The sequence below is a fragment of the Equus asinus genome, chromosome 6 (genome assembly GCF_041296235.1).
Source record: "Equus asinus isolate D_3611 breed Donkey chromosome 6, EquAss-T2T_v2, whole genome shotgun sequence".
Taxonomy (NCBI): domain Eukaryota; kingdom Metazoa; phylum Chordata; class Mammalia; order Perissodactyla; family Equidae; genus Equus; species Equus asinus.
The window spans coordinates 81,200,059-81,218,179 of NC_091795.1; the positions used below are offsets into that span (position 1 = coordinate 81,200,059).

At 38.5% G+C, this 18,121-nt stretch overlaps 1 protein-coding gene across 1 annotated transcript in view; it reads right to left on the reverse strand.

Annotated features, from left to right (window-relative positions):
* Positions 1 to 1,280: 1,280 nt before the first annotated feature.
* The window catches only part of RAB10 (RAB10, member RAS oncogene family), a 73,351-nt gene continuing 56,510 nt past the window's right edge, over positions 1,281 to 18,121 (reverse strand). The window contains exons 3-6 of the mRNA XM_014856705.3: positions 12,137 to 12,275; positions 7,250 to 7,339; positions 6,506 to 6,607; positions 1,281 to 3,785 (exon numbers count right to left, since the gene is read on the reverse strand). Of these exons, the coding sequence (XP_014712191.1) occupies positions 3,702 to 3,785; positions 6,506 to 6,607; positions 7,250 to 7,339; positions 12,137 to 12,275 (415 nt within the window). The 3' untranslated portion in view covers positions 1,281 to 3,701. The remainder of the gene's footprint in view (positions 3,786 to 6,505; positions 6,608 to 7,249; positions 7,340 to 12,136; positions 12,276 to 18,121) is intronic.

Below are 18,121 nucleotides of genomic sequence, written 5' to 3' on the forward strand. Positions count from 1 at the left end.
CCAGGTTGTTGATATCAAGAACCTAGACTACTGCCACAAGCACCCAGGAGACTTCCTACCAGGCAAGAAATATTCTTTCCCCTTCACATATTCTCCTGAACTTTAGATCTCCATTGCCCTTCGCTATCATTTTAGTCGGGTCCTATCAAATCTAAATTAATGCCAACAACTTCCTAGGTGATCTCCACAACCCTTGTTTCTCGTCTTCCAACCTGTCTAGGCTTCGCTTTCTCCAGCACCCTGCTCTCACCACTCTCAAGGGCTGGGCTTCCTAGGACTCCCCACTGCTGACGGCATGGTCCAGTTGGACTTGCCATTCCTCACACAAGCAAAGCTTGTTTCTGATTTGCCCGTGCTCCCTTCTTACCCTCCACTTAGCCCTGGCCAACTGCTCTACGTATCTAAGAACCAACGCATGTCCCCACTCCCTTAAAAAGCCACCCCAACTGTTCTCACCAACTCAACTTCCTCTTTTATTAACACAGCACTTAAAATCTGGACCACAACTATTTGTCTCTTGTGTATGTTTAGTTGATTATTAATGGCCTTTTTGCTTTCTAAACTAGACCATAAATCCACGGGGAGAGAACATGGTCTATTTTCCTACACCGATCTCAAAAGCAGAATCAAAGGCCCCATTCTAGACACACAAAACAGAAACATGTTGGAGGGGAGGGAATGGGGAGGCATTAAAAACACTCCAGGTGATTCCTATAAACACCACAGTGTGAGAAAACCTCTACATATCTCTCCAGCAGAGATAATCCTGTCAACAAATCTTTATTTATTGACTAATACAGCCTTAATATGGGATTGAACATTTTTTTCACCATACTACACATAAAACCAAAGCTGTTACTTACGGTTCACAAAAAAGTAGGAAATAACTTGACATTTTTCAGATAATAGGACAGTCACTGCTAAAATCAGGAGTCATCCTCCAGTATGGCTGGCCCACCTTGGTGCCCCTGGGTAATCAGCTGACTCCAGTTGTAGTTGGCCTTTGGCACATTCTAGTATTGTTAGCTGGGGAGTGACTAGGATCGTGCTCTTTTGACACGAGAACGATTCTGCTTTGGTGTCCTAGAGATAATTCTATTTTTCTATGTAGTTTCTTACCAAAGAGAGTTCTTGAAATTGCCTCCCCAGTTTTCCCGAGGTTGAGAGGGTATCTCCCTTTTAGTTCTGCCCCTCTCATACTCAGTTTGCTACTCTGCATTATTTTCAGAAGCACTCCTCCGTCTTCAACCCTATAAATAAATGAAAACCAAGCCACACAGTTGCAAATCAAGTTTTGTTTTTATATGAACAGAAGTAGACCATCTAGAAATATTTCAGTTTATTTAAATTGTTAAGTAGAATATGAAACCGAATTTGTAGCTAGTACCAGAGAATGGACTTAACTGTTTGGTGTTTAATGAGAACAGCTTCTACACAGGATCCCAAGAGACTTACAGAAAAAGGGGCAAGGCCCTAATATTAAGCAAAGAAAACTCATGTTTCAAACAGGTTATACAAAAATTGATTTATACTCCATTTCCCTTTTTTTTGATATTTAGAAAGTGCAGATTTAACAAAAGGTAGCCATATCCTTTCTATGTACAATGCCGATTATAATTATGCAAACAAAACTGTCTGTTACCCAAAATCCCAGTGTTTAGCTCTCAAACCTTAAGTCACTGAATTGAATAAGGATTAAAGAGGTTTAAAAATAAAAAAGCTACTGCCACATTCCAGATAAAGGAAAGCAACAAGACAGTAAAATTAATCTAACAACAGTAGGTTTAACCTAAAACTTTTCGAGAAGCTTAACATCATTTCATTATTATTTTTAGTGGAAAATTAGGGATTATTTGGCAATGCTGCTTTTACTAGTGGTAAACAATGATAAAGTCAAGTGAGGGAAAAACCTAAGAACAACCACCAGTGAGGCATATAAAATCATTTTTAGGGCACTATCTGAAAAATTCATGGATGTTCATAGCAGATTCGTCCCTATGTTGTTTGTTTATGTGAGCCAAGAGGGCATTAAAATGCTATCCACGACACAGAAAGACTTTTCAATGGAAGCTGCTGTCCTAAACTCAGCCTCTGCTAGAAATGAATCACGCTATTCACAATTATTTCAACAAAGGTATCATCTTAGGATGCTAGCAGCGTAGCAAACTTAACTCACCCTATCCTAATGATAAGGAATGAAGCAAAACTAGAAAAACAAAGTGAAAAAGGACAGGGTTAGACATAGCTAGAGGTCTTAGCTTTACATGAAAAGCCTTTGTTGTCTTTTTTCCAAATCCATGGTAATACAAGTTTTCCAAAGAGATGTGAAGACAGAACTTAAAATTAATAATAGTCAAAAACATTTCAAAATCTTAAGGTAAAGACAACTTAACACTGAAAAAGTGTTCTTCAAAGGCCAAATTTCAATATATTTGGCAAACCTGTTAATCAATGTCACTCCTCCTTCCCACCTCGCTTGAAACGACCTTACTGGGCTACCAAACTGCTAGAGGAGTTGCCAGAATGGAGACTACTCAAATTTAGGGTAAGAGATTTATTCTAGGAAAGTGAATAGGCAATACACCTACTTAGAAAGACAAACCACAACACCCTCCAAACACTAGTGCATGCAATTAACTCTTCCATTTCATAAACTCAATGGCTAGACAGGAAGGGAACAAAGAGGGGAGGAGAGGAGGAACACGAAGTCAAACAGCCAAGGAAGGGGTCTGGGACAGAAGATCCAGGGGAGAGAAAAGGAGGGGAGACACAATTGACTATTTGATAGTAGGCAGTTAGGACTCATCTTTCAGTTTACTTAGCAAGTTAAATCAGTGCTTTATGTTAAACTTGACAAACCTACCAGTTTGTCCCTTTTGTTTTTAAATAACTCATAACATGGGGTGGGGGGAGGGAGAAGCAAATAAAGCAGCATGCAGAAGACAGACACGAGGAGAAAGTGGCCGAGGAGAAGAAATGGCGGCAGGAGCAGTTTGAAATATCAAGGCCACTTAAAATGAGACTCAGCAAACCAAAGCTATCATTTCTGCATTACCCTTCGTCCTCAGTTAACTACTTTGAAAATTACAGCCAAGCAAACCACAAACATGTTAATGGTTTATGTTTGGATGATATGTCTCCTGCACATGCTTCCACCAAACAAAAAAGGAAAAACCAAAAAAGTTCCTTTCCACATAAGGCACAGGACAAAATTAACCCCATTTACATATTCAAGGCGGAAATGAGTGTTTTCCTGGCTTTTGTTTCTTTTGCTATCACATGTCTATAGATTATAGGGACTCAAGCACATTATCCATGACAGAAAATTCCACTGTTGTACAAAATAAAATTGTTAATTCTAACTTTTATTCTTATACAATTTGCAGAATAGAGTTGAAATGATTGCTATAGGTTTTAATGTTGATAAGAAGAACTGGACTATAATACAACTGAAATGCAGTGGTGAGCTGAGCAAGTACATTAAAAATGAAGTCACAGACATGATTTTTCTATACATTTTTTTCTTTGAAGAAAATTATAAAGTCAGCAAGCAGAGATGAAAGAACAAATAAAACAGGTGAATTGGATAGTTAAGATGAGGAACAAAAATATCTGTTTAGAGTTAAAAATGGACAGAGTGGTTTATTTTGCAGCAAGAAGAGAAAACAGGGTGGATGGCAACTGATGGAACAGGAGAGCGCTCAGCAACATTTGCTCTTCCAGCCTGTCACGCCGCCTCCACTGCTGATATCTACATTTTCACTGTTGGGCTCTTTTACAGGGGTCTGGAACAAACACACAAGAAAAGCGACCCATGAAAACACATTGCCATGGATTAACCAAGATTCAACAGAGAGATTCTCTTAAACGTTAATTTAAGTAACAAAATGCAATTACAGTACAAGAGATAGGTTTTTTCCCCCCGTGCGAAGCAAAGATTTGGAAGCTTTGTTTTTGATCTTCATTTTGCCTGCTTTCTCCAAGCTGTGAAACGTCTAGAGGCCTCCTGGCGTCCCTTTATAAAAGCTTCTGAACTCTCTCTGCCCTAACTCTTTGGAACAGACGTTTATTATCTCCTAGCCCTGAGCCCTGAGTACTCAGTACTTACAAAGCATTATCAAACATCTGTATGAAAACAATGCTGGGTCGGGTCTAACTTCAGGGAACTGGAACGGCCCTCTTCTGCTTAGTTACTTGCTTTTTGAGACTGAAGCTTGTATTACGTACCAGAACTTCCAAAAGGTCATCTCAACCATGATATAGTGACACTAAGTGAAGGAAAAAGGGTGGGGCAGAATGCAAAGTTGTGTAATTAATGTTAAAAATGGATACAGAAAAAGTCAAAAGGAGAGACACCAAAATGTTACCAGCAGTAACCTGTAGGTGGTGGGTTTGTAAGAGATTTTATTATCTTCTCTGTATAATCCTCTGTTCCCCCCAACACCCTAAATATTACTTTTAAAATCGGAAGAATATACTTGTTTTGGTGAGGAAGACTGGTGCCGAGCTAACACCTGTGCCAATCTTCCTCTATTTTATGTGGGATGGTGCCACAGCACGGCTAGATGAGCGTTACTAAGTCGGTGCCCAGGATCTGAACCTGCAAAGCCCAGGCCAACGAAACAGAGCACACAAACTTAACCACTATCCCATCAGATATACACTATTTTAAATGGATAACCTTTACTCTATGTATGAAAGGAAAATTGTGTTTTAGAGACAGCTTACGTACTGTAGAGTATACATATCTTAACTGTACTTGATGGATTTCAGACACATACTGTGGAACCATCAGATCAAAACATAGAACATAATACCCCCAGAAGGCTCCCTTATGCCCCTTTTCAGTCCATACCTGCCTCCAGAAGATCAGCAATACTCTGGGTCCTATCACCATAGATTCATTTTTTTCTGTTGATGACCTTCACATACATGGAACCATATGTTATGTATTCTTTTGTGTCTGACTTCTTTCACTCAGTATCAGTCTGTAAGATTTAGCCATGCTGTTGTGTGCAACAGCAGTTCATCACAAATTAAATTTTAAAAGCTAGGATGTAACTGAGAACTTATTCTCTCATGGAAACAATATAAAGTTAAAGTAGCCCAAGGCGGGGCTGGCCCCGTGGCCTAGTGGTTAAGTTTACGTGCTCTGCTTCAGTGGCCCCGGGTTTTGCTGGTTCGGGTCCTGGGGGCAGACACAGCACGGCTCAACAGGCCATGCTGAGGTGGCATCCCACATGCCACAACTAGAAGGACCCACAACTAAAATATACAAATAGGTACCGGGGTGCTTTGGGGAAGAGAAAGGAAAAATAAAATCTTAAAAAGAAAAAACAAAAGTAGCCCAATGGAAAAAAAGTTAACATATTTAAAAACCTTGTTTAACCCAAGAGAAGCCTGCTTAACTCTCTACCTGCACTCTGAGCTCACCTCCCTACTCTCACTGCCTTCTGGGATTCCTCTCTTCACCATATGGTAAAGATCAAGCTTCACATCAAAAAGATGTCTGTGAGTTTTCCTGAACAACTAACTTCGCTCCTAAAACACATCTTTAAGAAAAATGTACAGAAGAGAAAGAGGGAGCTTGGCACGCAGCCCATAGCAAGGATAGAATACGGTTGCACAGGAAATACTCCCTCTCTTGGAAACTTCCAGGTGTGGGCCAGTTAAAGCTATATGGTGCTTGTAACCAAGGGGGCAACTTAGCACTTACTCACTTAGCACCTTACTCAGAGTCCATCCTTTTACAATTTAACTCAGATCCTTGAAAGAGACTCTCTCAGAATTATCTCATGCAGACTAAAATGTTTTAGAACCAGAGTATTAATCAAGTTTATTAAATACGACTTTAAGCTGGTTCCTCGCCAAGAAGAAAAAAGCCAGGGGCCAGCCCCATGGCAGAGTGGTTAAATTTGCGCACTCCGCTTCAGTGGCCCGGGGTTCGCAGGTTCAGATCCCGGGCATGGACCTAGCACCACGCATCAAGCCATGCTGTGGCGGCATCCCACAAAAAATAGAGGAAGATTGGCACAGGTGTTAGCTCAGCGACAATCTACCTCAAGCAAAAGGAGGGAGATTGGCAGCAGATATTAGCTCAGGGCCAATCTTCCTCACCAAATAAACACACAAACAAACAAACAAATAATCTACGGGAATGCAAAAGATGTGTAAGAGAAATGAAGACAAAAGTAAACAGAAGAGCCACAACACAATGGACCAGACAAAAAGCTAGAAAAAGGGGTACAAAACAGGGGGCCAGAGAGTGAGTGTGGAAGCTCAGAATACTGTTAGCAAGGACTAGATCCTACAGATTTCTAGATAGCTTTCTGTTCCCCTCAGTTCCTTACTTCACTTTGGAGGATTAGATATTCGTGATGGGCAAACATTTAGGAACAATACCACCCAAGCTCAGTTTTTGTATGTAAATCCAGTACTTCAGAAAAGACTAAGTGTTCAACTGCGCCAGTGGGCACCTTAGCAGTAAGTCAAAACAGGAACTTACCTTTCGAAGGATATCTTCAGCTAATGTGAGGAACGCCTTTTCGATGTTTATATTTGCTTTTGCACTAGTCTCAAAAAATCTAATACCATGCTCCCTTGCAATCTAAAATAGAAGCAAAACATCACAAAATTATGAAGTACAGGTTGCCAAGTGATGACTTTAGCGTCTCAGAGGAAAGAGTAATATTCTGCTAAAGGCAGCACTCTCAACTAGATTATATAAAGCAAACAGATTACTTTTTAAGTGGGTCAAGATTCAAAGTGTCAAGCTCTTTCAAAAATACATACATAAATAAATAAAGCAAAGTAATAAAAGAATCCTCTCCTCACTCCAAGAGTTTACTTCAGATATTCAAAATGAGGCATTTACTTAGGAGCAAACGTAGGAGAAGTTCAAAGTGACTCAGCAGTATCTAAAGTGGTGTGTCACAGGCGACTGATTCTCAAACTATGGAATCAGAGTAACTGATACATTTCTTTAAAGTCTCAAGTTAAAAAATCGAGAAGCACTGATTTTATTTTCCCCTCTTTATATTTAAATAAGACTAAAAATACTACTGCCACCGATTTGATTCTCCCATACCTACTGGATATACACTGAAAAAATTCACTCAAATGATAAGCTGTTGTTTCCGACAGCATTTCTAAAGCATGACGAGCGCAGCCCCCTCCCTGACCACTACCGTAACAAGGAAGCGCAGCCTCTGCACAAAGGACAGCACGTTAGTTTCATTCAGGCTTTTACCTGTTCTCCTTTTCCTTTAGGTACAACTCTTTTATCATCCATATCACACTTGTTTCCTAGTAACATTCTTTCCACATCTTCATTGGCATGCTAAAATAGAATAAAAATTTAATTTACACATTACCATAAATTATGGTTTAATATTCTCTAAAAATGACTTTTTAAGATTGGCACCTGAGCTAACAACTGTTGCCAATCTTCCCCCACCCCAATTTTTCTCCCCAAATCCCCCTAGTACATAGTTGTATATTTTTGGTTGTGGGTCCTTCTAGTTGTGGCATGTGGGACGCCACCTCAGCATGGCCTGATGAATGGTGCCATGTCTGCGCCCAGGATCCAAACTGGCGAAACCCTGGGCCGCTGAAGCAGAGCACACGAACTCAACCACTTGGCCATGGGGCTGGCCCCTAAAAATGACTTTATTTTTCTCAATTTTAGGTGTCATTTCTATAGACTAAAAGTTCAAAGCAGTTATCCTGAAACCACACCATGCTAAAAGCCAACACAAACTCTTCAATTACCTAGGAAAAACCCCACAATTCCTAAGATATATCCCTGTCAAATAATGTTCTCCCCTCTACAGGAGACTGTCTATTTTCTAGATATGTTCTCATCACAAGAGAGATATACTGTCTACATATTTAAAGGCAAAAGATCTGAAACTGGAATCTCTTCTGCATAATCTAAATTCAAGATTTTGGATAATGATCTAAAAAGATTTAGATAATCAATGGATCATGATTTTACATAATGAGTAGAAGCCTTAATTAAAAAACTCTAGGTCCAGCCCTGGTTGCCTAGTGGTTAAGTTCAGTGCAGTCTGCTTTGGTGGTCCGGGTTTGGCTCTGGGGTGCGGATTTACACCACTTGTTTGTCAGTGGCCATGCTGTTGCAGCAGTTCACATACCAAAAGAGAAAGATTGACAAAAACATGTTGGCTCAGGGAGAATCTTACTCAGCAAAGAAAAAAAAAAAAGAAGAAGAAAGAAAGAAAAAAGTTCTATAGAGCCCTTAAAGTCTCAAAAAACTACAGTACTAGGGCACAAGGAGATTGACTCTATGCAGAAAAATCAGTTAAAAAGAAACATTTGCTCCATCCAAATTCTAAAGACATCTTTTGCACAAATAGAAAAATCTATCCCTAAAATTCATATGAAATCTCAAGGGACCCTGAACAACCAAAATGATCTATTCAAAAAGAAGTACAAAGTTGGAAGATTCACACTTTCTGATTTCAAAACTTACTACAAAGCTACAGTAATCAAAGCAGTGCGCTACTGGCATAAAGACAGACATATAAACGAATAGAACAGAGAGCCCAGAAATAAACCCTCGAATACAAGGTCAAATGATTTTCGACAGGAGTACCAAGATCATTTAACGGGGATAGGACAGTCTTCGCAACAAATGGTGTTGGGAATACAAGATATCAACATGCAAAGAAGAATGAAGTTGGACCCTTAACTTACATCTATAAAAAATGAACCCAAAATTGATCAAAGACCTAAACATAAGACCTAAAACTATAAAACTTAGAAGAAAACATAGGGGAAAAGTTGTATGCCACTAAATTTGGCAATGATTTCTTGGATATGAAACCAAAAGCATAGGCAACAAAAGAAAGAATAGATAAATTATACTTCATTAAAATTAAAAACTTCTGTGTGTCAAAGGTCACTATCAACAGAGTGAAAAGGCAACCCATGGAATGGGGAATTTATTTACAAATCATTTATCTTTGGTCCAATGCACCTTTCCCTGGACATCCTACAGCCAAGGTAGTCACCTTCCCTGAGTAACAAAAGTAACTTATGAGATTGGATTTGTCTTAAATTTGAATCCATCACACTCTTCCCACCCGCCCCATTCTTTTCTGGGTAACTTCTACTCATCTTTTTGGGTCTCAGCTTAAATGCCATTCCTCATTTCAAGATTGCTTGGCCATTCTGGGTCTGTTGCATTTTCATATGAATGTTAGGATCAGCTTGTCAATTTCCACCAAAAAAATGGCAGCTGGTGGGATTTTGATAACGACTGCACCAAATCACTTTAAGTAGATGCTATCTTCACAGTATGAAGTCTTTCAATTCATGAAAGTGGAATGTCTTTCCAATTTTTTAGATCTTCTTTAATTTCTTTGGACAATATTTTATGATTTCCAGTGCACAAGTCTTAGACCTCTTTGGTTAGGTTTTTCATCTAAGTAGTTTTTTCTTTTCGATGCTATTTTAAATGGAATACATTCTTAATTTCATTTCAGATTACTCATTGCTAGTTAATAGAAGTACAACTGATTTTTGTATACTGATCTTGCTTCCTAGAACCTTACCGAACTTATTTATTAGTTCTAATAGTTGTGTGAACTCCTTAGGATTTTCTATATACAAGATCGTATCATTTACAAATATAGCTTCACTTTCCAAGCTGGATGACCTTTTTTTGGCACCTAATTGTCCTGGCTAGAACCTCAAGTACAAGGCTGAACAGTGTGGCCACAGCGGGCATTCTTATCATGTTCTTGATTGCATGGGGCAAGTATGATGTTGGCTGTGGAATTTTCATACATGTTCTTTATTAGGCTAAAGAAATTCTCTTCTATTTCTAGTTTGTTGAGTGCTTTTATCATGAAAGAGTGTTGAATTTTGTCAAATGATTTTTTGTGCCTGTTGACATGATATGGTTTTTATCTTTTATTAATATAGTGTATTACATTGATTGATTTCATACGTTGAACCACCTTTGCATTCCTACGTAAATTCCTCTTGATCGTGATATATAATCTTTTTTAAAGTGGTGCTGAATCAATTCAGCTTCTTTTCATTTAAAGTTTTAGCTTCTACAACAAAGTGAAAATTAGTCAAAGCCAATCTCTTACATGTCAGAAAAACAGATTTTCTTTTTAATGGCTGGATTTTATGTATCTTAGTTCTCATGCTGGGAAACTTAAGCCATCCAGCCTACCAAGTTAAGTGTATACGCCTGTGGTATAATAAAAACATGCATTTGGTCTTTGTCCCCATTCCTGGCACAGTACTCCTAACTTCCTGAGAGCTAAGACTGTCTTTCCTTAATCATAACAGGCCCCTTTCTATTTATCTAAGTTTAAGCTAAGGAAGGACTCATGGAGGGCCTCTACAGAGCTTCATAATGGAGGCTGGTCACCAGAGGAACCAAATAACATGATTAAAGGGTTGGAACTTTTGCCCAACCCCCACTTCCCATGAGGCAAAGGGGAACGGAGATTAAGTTTAACCACCAGAGACCAATGATTTAATTAACCATGTCCATGTAAGGAAACCTCAGTTAAAACTGCAACAATAAAGTCAGAGGATCTTCCAGGTTGGTGAACACATCAAGGTGCTGAGAGGATGACAGGTCCAGAGACGGTATGGAAGCTCTGTGTTCCCCAACCTCCATACCTTGCCTATGCATAGCTTTCATTTAGTTGTTCCTGAGTTGTATCCTTCATAATAAAATTGTAATTGTAATACAGTGCTTTCCTGAGCTTTGTGAGTCATTCTAGCAAACTACTGTACCTGAAAGTTGGTCATGGGAACCCTCAAATTTGTAGCCAAGTCAGACAGAAGTGCAGGTAGGCTGGGGAACCCAAGACTTGTATCTGAAGAAAGGGTAGTCTTGTGGGACTGAGTCCTTAAACTTGGGGAATCTGACACTAAGGCTGGGTAGTTAGTGTCAGAATAGGACTGAACTGTAGAATACCCGGTTGATGTGACAGAAAAGGAAACGAGTTGTAGCTGGAGCAACACTGAACAGTCTCCATATGAACTGCTCTTATTACACATGCTACGTGGACAGACTATAAAATAAAGGCTAAGGAAATCCAAAATGGGGGCTTTTTTGTTTCAAAATATGCATATCATTAACTAATTATTAAAAACTAAGAGGCTGGGGGCTGGCCCCGTGGCCGAGTGGTTAAGTTCGCGCGCTCCGCTGCAGGCGGCCCAGTGTTTCGTTGGTTCGAATCCTGGGGCGGACATGACACTGCTCATCAAACCACGCTGACGCAGCGTCCCACATGCCACAACTAGAAGGACCCACAACGAAGAATATATAACTATGTACCGGGGGGCTTTGGGGAGAAAAAGGAAATAATAAAATCTTAAAAAAAAAAACTAAGAGGCTTCTCTTTGAAAATTTATTGTAGCAATGGAAAAGTTAGTAATGAGCCTTTACGATTGCTACCGTTGAAGATATCATCTTGGGTCTAATTTTGGCTTAAGATTTGGTCTTCATGTATCCAGTCAAAACTTGCTTTAAAGAGTTGGTTTTAAAGCAATTCAAAGCCTAGAAGGCAGCAATGAGACATGAAAAATAATTCCAACAAGAGGCTACTTACGCTGTAGCACAGAAACAGACACGCTTTGACACATAACTTTACCTTATAAAAACTGACGTCCTTACATGCAATGATATGGTACTATTTTCTTGGTTAGGTTTTTACCGCATTAGTACTCTGTATCTTTCAAAATGTCAACAAACAATATGACACTTCCATAACCAAAAATAAGTTTTAAAATTACTATTGAAAATAGAGTTGATTCATTCCATAAAGTTCACCGAGAGAGAACTCATTTAGAGAGAGGTGTGTTAAATCACTGGTGGCTTCTAGTCGGGCCATCTTACAACACGGCTGTACAGTTGTAGAGTAATTTAATAACTGCCTTGGGTGGAGTTCTAAACAGACCTGCCCAAAAATTTAAGAAAAAAGTAGGCAAAGAATAACATTAATCTTTAAAAAGTAGAAATACTCAATGACTTCAATAATGAAAGAAGATTATATCCTAAATATCAATTAGAATACTTATTCTTCTCAACCAAGCACACAAATATGTGTTTTGAAGGGTTTATGCAATTTCTAGGTCTTACCTCATCTATGTTTCTAAGCCATTTGCTGATGTTTTCAAAACTTTTACCATTGGTGATGTCATATACTAGCATGATACCCATTGCTCCTCTGTAGTAGGAGGTTGTGATGGTGTGAAATCGTTCCTGGCCTGCCGTATCCCTGAAATAAATAGCAATAATTCGTATTAAGCATTTTGATATTACTACATTCTAGATAAAAGGCAAAACAGTAGAATAGTTTGGCAAGATAGACAGAGATTAAAATCCACTATAATACACCACAAAGCAAAACAGAACCACCAGTCACTTAATTCTTAAATATTAAACAATTATGGTTATTCATAAGCATATATATACCTTTTTATATATGTTAATGTCCTTTTTAATCAAAGGAAATTAATGACCTATCTATATTGAATGAAAATCTGGAAGGGAAAACAGCAGAAAGCGACAGATAAAACTCTTGAAGTTATTTAAAAATGAATACCAGCAAATGTGATAAAAACTCTTGGAATTCCATTTTATTTAGTGATCTAGTTTCCATAATGTAATACAAAAGCATGAACAATTTTTTACAACATTAAAGAACTACATCGTACAGCCACATTTACCTTTAGAATCATTTACAAAAAGTTGTAAAGATAAACTTCATTTCTAAATGACAAGACAGAAATACGTAAACAGTAGTATTTTTCAATGTCTTCAAGCCAAAGATTTAAGATATATATTTTGCTCCTGTAATTTTCTCCTCGTTTGCATCACTAATTTCTTCCTTTTATGGATCATTCTCATTGGCATATATACATGTTTTAGTATCCCCTATCTTTTCTAAAAGAGTAAAAATAAAACAAAAAGCCCCACATCCCACCAACATCCCATTTCTTTGTTCCCATTCCCAGCAAACTTTTTTTTTTTGCCGAGGAAGATTCATCCTGAGCTAACATCTTCTGTCAATCTTCCTCTTTTGGTATGTGAGCTGCCACCTCAGCATGGCCACTGGCAGACGAGTGGTGTAGATCTATGCCTGGGAAGGGAACCTGGGCCGCGGAAGTGGAGTGTACCGAACTCAACCACTAGGCTACCAGGGCTGGCCTTCAGCAAACTTTTTAAAGTTTCATTTAAAAAAAAAATTATAGCCCCACAGGAAGTTCCAAAAACAGTACAAATAAGTCACATGTACCCTTCACCTAGCCACTGGGGAACAATGGTAACATTTTACATCATATTATAAAAGCTAAACCAGGAAATTGACATTCCACCATCTACAGACCTTATTTAGAGTTCACCTTTGTTTACATGCACTTCTGTGGGCACATGTACGATAGTTCTCTGCAATTTTATCACATGTATGGATATGTGTAATCATCACCACAAACAAGATAGAACTGTTGCATCACTCCTCCACCTCTAAAGCCCCTACACCCTGGCCAATAATCTGTTTTCCATTTCTATAATTTTATCATTTCCAGAATGTTATAAAGTGGAATCATGTGGTATGCAACCTTTCAAAACGGTCATTTTTCACCATAATGCCCTTGAGACCCATCCAAGTTGTTGCACGTAATACTAATCTGTTCCACTTTATTGCTGCGATGTACTTGGATGTATAGCTGTATCACAATTTGTTTAATTACTCACCTATGGAAGGACACTTGGGTTGTTTCCAGTTTGGGGCTATTACAAATAAACTTGCTACAAATATTCATGTGTAGGTTTCCATGTTAACATAAGTCTTCATTTCTCTGAGATGAATACCCAGCAATATTACTGCTGAGCTATATGATAAGTAGGTGTTTAACTTTATAAGAAACTGCCAAACTTTTCTAGAGTGGCTATGCCACTTTATATTTCTACTTGCAATGTATGAGAGATCCGGTTTCTCTGTATCCTCCTCAACATTTGGTGTTGTCACTATTTTTATTTCAGTTGTTCTAATCGGACATGTAGTGATATCTCATCATCGTTTTAATTTCTATTACTCTATGGCTAATGATGTTGAACATTTTTGCCATCCATATATCCTCTGGCGAAATGTCTGTTCATGTCTTTTGCCCATTTTCTAATCGGACTGTTTGCTTTTTCTTTTTTTTAACTGTTGAGAATTCTTCTTACATACAAGTCCTTTGTCAGATATGTGGTTTAAAAGTATTTTCTCCAAGTCTGTGACTAGATTTTTCATTCCCTGACAGGTCTTTTGTAGAGGTAAAGTTTTTAATTTTGTTGAAGAAAAATCAATAAATTGGGCTTCAATCTGCATAGATCATAGCTTTAGTTTATATCTAAGAATTCCACCTAGTCATAGGTCCCAAAGATTTTCTCCTCTGTTTTCTTCTGAAAGTCTTATGGTGGTGGTTGTTTTTTTTTTTTTTTCTTTTCTTTTAGATTTTATTTTTCCTTTTTCTCCCAAAACCCCCTGGTACATAGTTGTGTATTTTTAGTTGTGGGTCCTTCCAGTTGTGGCATGTGGGAGGCCGCCTCAGCATGGCTTAATGAGCGGTGCCATGTCTGCACCCAGGATTCAAACTGGTGAAACCCTGGGCAGCCAAAGCAGAGCGTGCGAACTTAACCACGCAGCCACAGGGCCGGCCCCTCCCAGTAAACTTCTTAAAAGAGTTATCTCTAGTTTCTGTCTCCCCAAATTCATCCCTCAACCAATTCTAATCTGACTGTTATTACTACTCTACAAAGACTGTTCTCCTTCAAAAGGTCTCCAATAACCTTCTGACTGACAAATCCAATATTTAGTTCCTTTTTACATACAGTCAGGTACCACATAATGATGTTTTGGTCAACCATGGACCACATACATGACGGCAGTCCCATAAGATTAATACCATACAGCCTAGATGTGTAGTAGGCTATACCACCTAGGTTTGTGTAAGTGCACTCTATGTTTGCACAATGACGAAATCGCTTAACGATGCATTTCTCAGAATGTATTCCCCTCATTAAGCAACGCATGACTGTATCTTAACCATTCACAGCAAGATTCCATAGCTGACCACCTTCTCTTCTTGAAATATTTTATTCTCATGACTTTTTGGACATCACATGTTTCTATGTTCTATGGCACTGGCTGCTCATTCTCAGTATCCTTTGATGACATTCTAACATTAAGATGTATAGAAGGTGACACTCTCTACACAGCAGCCAGAGTGATCTTCTTTAAATATACATTTGATCATATATCATTTTTCTGCTTATAATTTCCAACAGCTTCAATGAGGAAACAATAGGCTTTCCAACAAATGGTGCTGAAACAACTGGCTATCTCCATGCAAAAGAATGAACTTGGACCCTTACTTCACATCACATATAAAAATTAATTCAAAACAAATCTAAGACCCAAATGGAAGAACTAAAACTCTTAGAAGAAGACATAGGGCGACACCTATCTGAATTTGGCAACTGTTTCTTTGATACATCACCAAAAGCACATGCAACCAAAGAAAAAATAGATAAATTGGGCTTCATCAAAACTAAAAAGTTCTGTACTTCAACAGACACTATCAAGAAAGTGAAAAAAAAAACCCACAGAATGGAAGAAAATATTTGCAAATCATTTATTTGATAAGAAACTTGTGTATTCAGACTATATAAAGAACTCTTACGACTCAACAATAAAGGATAAATGACCCAATTTAAAACTTAGCAAAGGATCTGAATAGATATTTCTCCAAAGATACACAAAAGGCCAGTAAGCATTTCAGAGGATGCTCAACATCATTAGTCATTAGGGAATTGCAAATCAAAACTGCACTGAAATACCACTTGAGACGCACTAGGATGGCGGACATGATTGGCTCCTCCTCATCTTCACATTTTAAGCATCACCTTATCAGCGAAGCCTTCTCTGACCATCCAATTTAAATAGCCATCCAATGTCTCTCTGAATCTCCTTACTTCACTTCTCTGCATAGCACTTATTACAGATTTGTTTATGTACTGTTTGTCTCCCATGCCCTCTAAAAGCTAGTTCCATCAGAGATTTGTCTGTCTTGTTCACAGCAGAATCCACATTTACCTACATAGTGAATGAGCACCATGTTTATTAATCAGTCAGTATTTCAGAATTTCACCTTGCAGGTTCCCTATTAAATTTTAGAATCAAGGCACTCCAAGTCAGTTAAATGACCCTTAAAAACATACATATTTTAAAAATAAAGCTTATATACCTAAAAATATGAGTAGCGAGGAATATAACAGAACTACCAATACCTCAATATTCCTTACATTCAATCCTGGTATGCAATCAACATGTTCATATATCTGCCTTCTATCCATTTATCCATCAATTCATACATGTACTGAGCGTCCACCATGTACTAGGCATTATGCAAAAACGCAGACAGAACATGGGTTTGAGTCAGATTTGAGTTTACCCTCGAAGGATAAACTCACTGGAAGGATTGGAATCTTTCCAGCTGGGTGACCTTGAAGGTATTTTTTCATTCACAAACAACTTGGAGGGATAACTAAAGTAAAATTCTATTACTTATTTGTATTTGTTATAGATATCTCCAAAGCAACCTGGACTATAAAAACATGCAAAGATGTAATAATATCATTGTGTGTAACTGAAAAACTGTTTTTTTAAGATGTTCTAAATCAAAACCTTCTTTGTAGATGCTCTAGGGTATTCAGAGCTCTCTCAAGTTAATATCTGTCTGTGTTTAAGCTGTACTGAAAGCTGCTTCAGGGGCTGGCCCAGTGGTGTAGTGGTTAAGTTTGTGCACTCTGCTTTGGCAGCCTGGGGTTTGCTGGTTCAGATCCCGGGCATGGATCTACACACTGTTCATCAAGTCATGTTGTGGTGGCGTCCTACATACAAAATAGAGGAAGACTGCCACAGGTGTTAGCTCAGGGACAATCTTCCTCAAGCAAAAAGAGGGAGATTGGCAATGGATGTTAGCTCAGGCCAATCTTCCTCACCAAAAAAACAAAACAAAAACCCTGCTTCATCAGGAAAACCTTGGCTTTGCCTGCAGCCTATTTCTGCATAAAGGTAAAATAAAATGGTTTTTGACTTAGCCGAGTTAAAGAGACCTGGCTGGACTTTCCAATCTTCTTAAGAGAATCTCACCTCTAGCACTTGCTAATCTGATCTCAAAGTATACGGATCTTCCCTTTAAAATAACTCAAAATCCCATGTATTCATACTGCAGGTATTTGCTGAACAAATACTGTTGGCCAGACACTACTCTATGCACTGGAGAAAAAGCTGTAAACAGAACAAAAATTCCTCCCCTAGTGGAGTTTGTATTCTTATTGGAGGTAGACAACAAATAAAAAAAACACAATTTCTGGAATTACACATTTTCAGAGGGTGAAAAGTGCCAAGAAGACAAAAACTAAAGAGACTAGGGGTTCATGTTGGGGATGCTGCAAGCAAGTGAAATTTTGAACAGGGTGGGGAGGGAAGGCCTCGATGAGAAGGCAGAGGGAATAAGGACGTGATATAAAGTCCTGAGGCGGGGCTGAGGAATAGTAAGGAGGTAAGCGCGGTTGGAGTGGAGCAAGTGAAGTAGATTAGTACGAGATCAGAGAGGTAGGGGCTGGCAGTGGAGATTGTATAGGATCTTACAGGCCTCTGCTCTGCAAGGACTTCAGCTTTCCCTCTACGTGAGATGGGAAGTCTGTTGGAGGATTTTGCGAAAAGAAGTAACTTAACCTGGGTTTAAAAGGAATCATTCTGTCTACTGTGTTGAAAATGGGTGTGTATGCAGAAACAGAATTAGGACATAATGCAATAATTAATCCAAAAAACTGCCAAAAGAAATATCATTTAAGAAAAACCATCTGAGAGACACGCTACTGTCAATTCTTCTAGGTTGTATCCTTAAATCAGGTTAGATCAATAAGAGGTTACACACACAGGCACTCGTGTTTGTATTTATATATTTATTTACATCCTTAGACCACAATTTTTATCCCCATTACCTTTGTTTTTTTAAAATTTTTTTCCCCTGCTTTTTCTCCCCAATTCCCCCCAGTACATAGTTGCAT